At 39.4% G+C, this 7229-nt stretch overlaps 1 protein-coding gene across 1 annotated transcript; it reads right to left on the bottom strand.

Annotated features, from left to right (window-relative positions):
• On the bottom strand, nt 3122-5631 carry LOC8074890. The gene is made up of 3 exons (XM_002442762.2): nt 4878-5631; nt 4557-4777; nt 3122-3712 (listed from the first exon to the last, which is right to left on the bottom strand). Exons 1-3 carry the CDS (start codon nt 5269-5271, stop codon nt 3143-3145), a joined length of 1185 nt encoding a protein of 394 aa, XP_002442807.2. The 5' UTR covers nt 5272-5631; the 3' UTR covers nt 3122-3142.

Here is a 7229-nt window from a genome sequence, read left to right on the forward strand (position 1 = left end):
TGTTGGGGTAATTTGCACCCACACGTATAGTTCTTGCACTCTGGATGCAATTTACTCTATTAGAAACTAGCTAGAAGAATTCCCCGTGCGTTGTCGCGAGTACAAAGAAAGAATATAAATGAATTAGAATATTGATCACTAAGAATTAGGATATGCATATGTGTGGTGTTAATAATGTAGGAACAATGCACGTACTGTGGCAACCTTTTAATCTTTATCCACCTCAAATCTAAGGTCTGTAAATTTTGTAGATCTCCTATTTGTTCAAGAAGTGCAGTAGGTATACCTCAGCTGAGAATATATGTCTAAGGTAATTGTATTCCAGCACCACTTTATTTTCTAGATCCAGAACTCGAAAGAATAGAAAGTTGGAAAGATAAGGCATATTCTCAGCATATCCAAAGATAGTGGGAGATCAAACATTAGAAATAATCATATTTGTTGGCACTATAATATCATCTCAGCGGGAATTTTGTATCATAAAGCAACTTGTAAATATTCAAGTTCCAAATAACAAGGTACGTACTAAGGAAGGAAAATAGTGGAACTGATTGAGCTACCATACAGTGTTGAGGTTTCACATTTCCTTTCACCTTTGTTGTGGATGCCCGGAGCCTTCACCAATGTGGGATATACAAAGTATTTTTGAGCCGAGTAGTACTGTAGTAGAAAATACAACCAGCGACTCCTTCGGCTTCACCTTCAACTTCCTTAATTCGTGCGCGAAAATATTCTCCTATCTCTCTCTTGCTTCCTGGATGAACTCTAGCACAAAAATCCTCCAAATTGACCTCCCATAAAATCAAGACTGCAAAAATAGTGAGGAAGGGGAGCATGCACGGATCCACCGCCTAGGAGCTCCGGAGCCAGATGCGGAGGAGCGCACACCCGCGCCCACCATCTAGCAGCACCACGCATCCACAGACCACATGTGACAAATACACACAGGGCAGCATGGCCTTCAACATGGCAGAGGAGGAAGGTCCTAGTGCCGTTGTTGCTTCTTGTCTATCCATGTCACGTGTGAAGATGCCTGCCATGGCTGGGTTGGTGCAAGCGGTGGCACAGTAGTATAGGCAAAACACATATGAGCACGGGAAGGAATGGTTAAGCTTTAATGAGGTGGCAGCTCATGGTTTGGGAAACAAGAGATTCCACTACCAGGTTTGTGGGAGCAGAGAGTCGATGTCTCTTTAGGCCTTGTTTAGTTCATAAAAAACCAAAAACTTTTCAAGATTTCCCATCATATCAAATCTTGAGGCTTATGCATGGAGCATTTAATATAGATAAAAAAAAAACTTATTACACAGTTTGCATGTAAATCACGAGCTTTTAAGCCTAGTTACTCTATGATTGAACAATGTTTGTCAAATAAAAACGAAAGTGCTACAATGTCAAAATCTAAAAAAATTTGGATCTAAATAAGGCCTTAGTACATGTACCACCACCAGCTTTAGAAACAAAGAGTCGCAACATATATGGGAGGGGACACTTTGTAAAGGACACTAGCTGTGGGGTCCTCAGATGACGTGGCTTCACGAAATCGCGGAGAAATATGTTAGTGGGGTTTGCTTTATAGGAGTTATAGATTCCGGTAGTTTGTCCAAAAATTTTAGTCTCAGAATTTTTGAGCATATATCAAGCTAATTTCCTGGTACACTTACTTAGGTTGGACTGTTTTTAAGTTGCAGGAAATTCTGATATGGTACTGGAAATTCCAAAGTAACGAAGGACCGAAAATTCTGGTGCCCCACATCAGAATTTTTGTGGTGGATCTGAGACGCATGTCCAATGGGTCTGGCTAAGGTGGTGAATTTATTTCACTCCCTCTCCCACCTCTCTCCCTCTTGGCACTTTGAATATTTTCACCTACCGTGAGACAAACTCTATCACTTTCACCCTCTCCCATGCTCGCCACTCAAGATTAGGGTTGAGAGATGCTAATGATGTCAACAGGTTTCCAATAGTTGGTTGGGTTCACTTTGAATTTTAAGGAGGTGATGGTCGAGCGTTAGGGCTTACAAAGAGGTTTTCACAAAGTTTAAATTTGGTAGTATGACCGTCAGGTCATGACAGGTGTGGGCTCTAGCGGAAGGACGACAAGCGTAGACTATGTGGAAGGCTGGCGTGCATAACGACGATGTGTGGCAGTAGCAGTGGTGGTGTGCAGCGGGAGCGATAATTGTTGAGCTCTCTTTGTCAGCACCATCTCAGGCGCCTCGCCCTCTCCCTCTGTTTAAGCGGAGGGCAAATTCACCATCTTCTCTCAGCGTGATTTGGGAGTACAAAAAATGTTACCCCAAAGAGTACCAAAATGGACGGTCCATGATTATTTAGGATACCAAAAGAATCATTTGTGGTTGCTTCCTTTCCACGATGTCTTAAAGTCACTTATGACCACTTGGCAGATAAATTTGTTTTGTATTTATCTTGCGGGGCCATTTGGATCTCTTCGTTTTGTAGGAATTGAGATCTATATAATGGATTAGGCTATTTGGCTTGGAATTTAAAATTCCATAACTTTTACAAGCTCACAATTAAGTCAATCTCAAATTCATAGGGTGGGAGATCAAAATGGATTCTGTAGTTAGACTAGAAATTCTATTCTCCAACTTATAGTACACTCTTCAACCCACTTCCCTACAATAGAAATACAACATATAAATATGTCCCTTATACGGCTAACAATAAATATACAATTATATTCCATATATAATTATATTAGCTTAATTAATCTATGTCTAAATTATAATTATTAGAATGAATTCAATAACAAGATCTAAACGGGCCCTACTTGTAATTAATATTTGAAACCTTAACCGAATTCAAATAAAAAAATAGACAACAAGGAACCTTTTATATTTATATTAGCTAATATTGCAGCAAATATTATAGTGAATATGCAAGCAGCATCAATACAATAAACTTTCTATAATCTATGTCTATATTAATTTGATTTTATTTTTTTCTTCATTTACAAATTTTATGTTCCACTAATAAAATTTTATGGGACAAGCCTGATACTAATAATGAGTGCAAGGAATCGTTTATGGGAAAAAATTTATGTTGCACTACTCTAGTTATATCAAGCCGTATAATTCCTGTTAGTAAGCCTCAACAATGAGTCAACCCAAGAGATTACTCAAAAGTCCATTATTGACCAAGCAACCTTCACACGCATCTTAGTGACGCCAACAGTCATATCTTCTTCTTCTCTACCATTGATCTTGGGAGTAAATTCAATGGTTTGTTTAGTCTTAACACCACTAGTTTGGACAACGATCATCAACATATCCTTCACATAGACGCATATGATGGACTGCAAAAGCTTGATAACTCCAATACCATCTCCATTCATGCGACCAACCACTTGACTATCGTAAAGCACAATGCTGTTCAGGATACTGGTGGTCTGAGCAGTGATCTTTCCATTAAAGTCTCCGTGTAGAACTTCAATAGCAATAGTACCCTCGACTGCGTCTTTCACAACTCCATACATCACATCTATGGTACTAAGTCTTGTAGCAAGAGAGCCACTTTCAATCTCACATTGCTCCAAGTCTCGACGTTCTATGCCAGGGATCGATATGATTCCTTTACTAAGTTCTTTGTCCTGCCCTTGATGATCTTTAATCTTCAAATCAATCTCAACATAGTTTTCACCTATCAACGCGAGTCCTCGTTTTGGACCCGTCAAGAACAAAGATTCATCCTAAAAAAAAGGTTTAAATTATAGGTGAGTGAAAGTTGAAAAGGTTACAACAATACAACACATGGAAATGGCTACCAAATGAAATAGTTAATGATTATTTTACATGTGATGTGATGATGCTGAAGGTTTATCAAATGGTACCATAAGCTTGGTGTCGATATAACAAGGTGAGATAAAAAATTTCCATGATATAAGAAAGAGATATATCTCATAACAAAGGATACAAATATAGTTCATTATATTAATATATCATACATACTTAGGTACGTTCACATAAATTGTAGCAAAAATGTTTAACTCAATATTTATTCTGTTCCATACCATATCTAGAAACACACCCCAAAGGCCCAAAAAGACAACAATATATATATATGCTTCTATTTGACAATATTGGATCATCATTGTGTAAACATTTATCGTAACCCGTAACACAAAGCCCCAAAGGGGTAGTTACATGCTGCATCGTCTTAGTTCCCTCAACCAGTTACCCATGGACCTTGGACACTAATTGTCTACAAACAAGCACTAAAACTTACACATGACAAATTTAATTATGCTTCATTCTAAACATGTAAAATTCTGATGATTATTATTGATCAGTAGCTTGTAAAATTTCCAACTTTTAGCACCATGAATAAAATTCAGAATGAAATGAGGATGAATATCATCACACGATTGACCAAAATAACAATACATTATTTCTGTGATCAATAAAAACACAATTGCAGGTCACTAGAATTTAAATGTGGCGATAATCTTTGGCTAACTCACATGCATGTAATACTTACAAGCAGGTATTTGTAATGCTGTAACCGTGTAGCCTATGTGCCAGTAATTTACATACCTCAGAGTTGATGAGTTGGCATTGATCTCTCTCACGCCGGAAGATATAAACACACTTTTTATCTAGACTATCTCGGGCAATGACAGTGCCGTACACATGGATCGGGAAGCCAACATCCGAGGTAGCTATTCTGACAGAGAAGATGTTTATCCCCTCGCACAGCTCATAATCGTCCTTACTTTTGTAGACAGCGTCAGTAAATCTCATCGGTCCACGGGGTGCTGTGGTGTGAAAAAAAAAAACAAGAAGAATCAAGCAGGGATCGGAGAAACTGATCTGATCAGAATTGGATCGACAGGACGTACATGGACATGGACTTACACTCCTCGTCGAGATCGAATCTTGTGAGATCGACGAACTGCAGTCTGGTGAAGTATTCGCCGCCTTGCTTGGGATCGAAGTCGCGGATGCGATCTTCCGCCACCCGCTCCCGATCGCGCTGTTCCTTCCGCCGTGCCTTCTCCCGCAGATACCGCATCCGCTCCGCCTCCTTGGCCAATCGCTCTGCCTCGTCGACAAAAGGTTCCAATCCTGCGAGATTCTCCTTCACCGCGGAGGAGAGTCCATCGGCGCCGCCGCCGCCACGAGGGAGTAAGCAGTCGCGCCCGCCGCGCATGCCTGCTTCAGAATCCGATGCCAAGGAGGTGCGCAGACTGGACAGCCGCCGGGTGAAGTCGCGGCGGCCGTAAGACATGGATACGCTGCCACCCACCATGAACACACACTTGGATTCGCCGCCGACGAGCGATCACCAAGGGAAGGGGAAACAATTGAAGTGAATCTATCCGATCCGATCGTCTGATACTCTCTGATCTACAGTTTGTGAGTTCCGCCCGCTTACTAGTCACGACGAGGACATTGGATTGGATTGGATTGGATGAATTCAATTGGAAAAAAAAAAGGAGGACGACGAAGCTTTTGCTATCGCAAGGATGTGGGCCTTCACAGTGAAATTGGGCCTATCTAGGCCTTGTTTACTTCCCCATCAAAACCCAAAATCTTATACTCTTATAAAGTTAAACCCCACTAAAGATTCCTCTCAATATGTAAGCTATCCACATCAATAATTTACTAAAACTTGCAATTATAACCAACTAGCACATGTAATTATGATAAGTCATCTCTTCATCTATTAACATGTATTTAGCTATTTATATTGATGTGTCAACCATTCAATTCAACAAAATTAATTTAAGATAATTCTATTCATATAATTATAAATATAAATAGTCCAATTTGTTTTTAAATTATCTAAAATTTTCATAGCAACGCGTGGGGTATTCTTCTAGTTTTTTAAGATTCCCCATCACATCGAATCTTTAGACGTATGTATAGAGTATTAAATATTAACGAAATTAAAAACTAGTTGTACAACTTATCGTATTAAATATTAACGAAATTAAAAACTAGTTGTACAACTTATCCGTAATTTGCGGGACGAATCTTAAAGCCTAGTTAGTTCATGATTGAAAACGAAAATGCTATGGTGCACCAAAAAAAATCATTTAGGAAGTAAAGACGGCCTAATCTAATGACACTGATCAGCGCACAGTCTTCCTTTTTTTAACTCGAAAGGTTGCGACTCGGCCCACTGTATTCTTGTGTTTGAAAAAAGGAATAAAAATAATGTCACCTCCTGCTTTCGAGTTAACTGAACTGTATATATACCACTGGTGAAGGGCGCGCGCCATCGCACGCACGAGCAAAACATGACCAAAGTGTACATGTTTAAATGTACAATAGAAGAATAAAATTGAACTGATGCATGGATTTAGTAATATCAAGAATTCAAGACATAAAATAAATATGGTATCTTTTACTCATCCCTAACTATATAGTCACAACAAAGTATTACACTAAAGAAAATAGATCTACATAGAAAAATCTGCAGAATTAACTCCCTTTCATGCACAATGCTTAGAACATGTTCAATATGGTACACATGCATATCTCACATTTATTAAGATCTATTTGAACATGTATGCCATATCTGTCCAGGATGTTACACTAAACTAAATCGAGGAGAGTCTTAATAAATGTGAGGCTCAGAACAAGGTTTAGAACATGTTCAATATTGAACATGATCATGGAAGTCATGGTAATCTCATCTTCTTCGGTATCTATGTACTCTATCTATCGTTTTGAGATCAGTTCATGCCAACTTTTATTAGGACTCTCCTCGATAAGTAGATAGAAGGATACAGGCTTATGAGAAAAATTATACGCACGTAAATATAAGTGGCAGGTAGCAGATGTTGATCAATGCCAGACCCTTAATGGGGAGGTTTAGGCCCTCAATGGATGACTACAATGTTCATAATCCTTATAGAGTCGATGTTCTTTAAGGCCAATATGACAAACCACACAAACCTAAATGTTGACATTAATCTGAATTAGCATGAAGACCAAGCAAACACTACTACGCAAAATATTTACCGAGACGGGCAAAATTGATTAACCAAGGTGGTTAGCACAACCGCCTCGAACAAAAGGTCACAGTAAATAGGACCTTTTCTGAGGTGGTTGTTTGCCTGCCTCGGTTAATCGCGTAGAAAAAAAATTAAAAAAGAAAACAAAGGGATAAGCCCGCTAAGCCCATCAATGGTCCCACGGAGCCCATCCATGGACCGCCGCTGCCATTGCTAGCTGGAGGAGCGCTGCCGGCCTCACCCG

This window comes from Sorghum bicolor, chromosome 8 (genome assembly GCF_000003195.3).
Source record: "Sorghum bicolor cultivar BTx623 chromosome 8, Sorghum_bicolor_NCBIv3, whole genome shotgun sequence".
NCBI lineage: Eukaryota > Viridiplantae > Streptophyta > Magnoliopsida > Poales > Poaceae > Sorghum > Sorghum bicolor.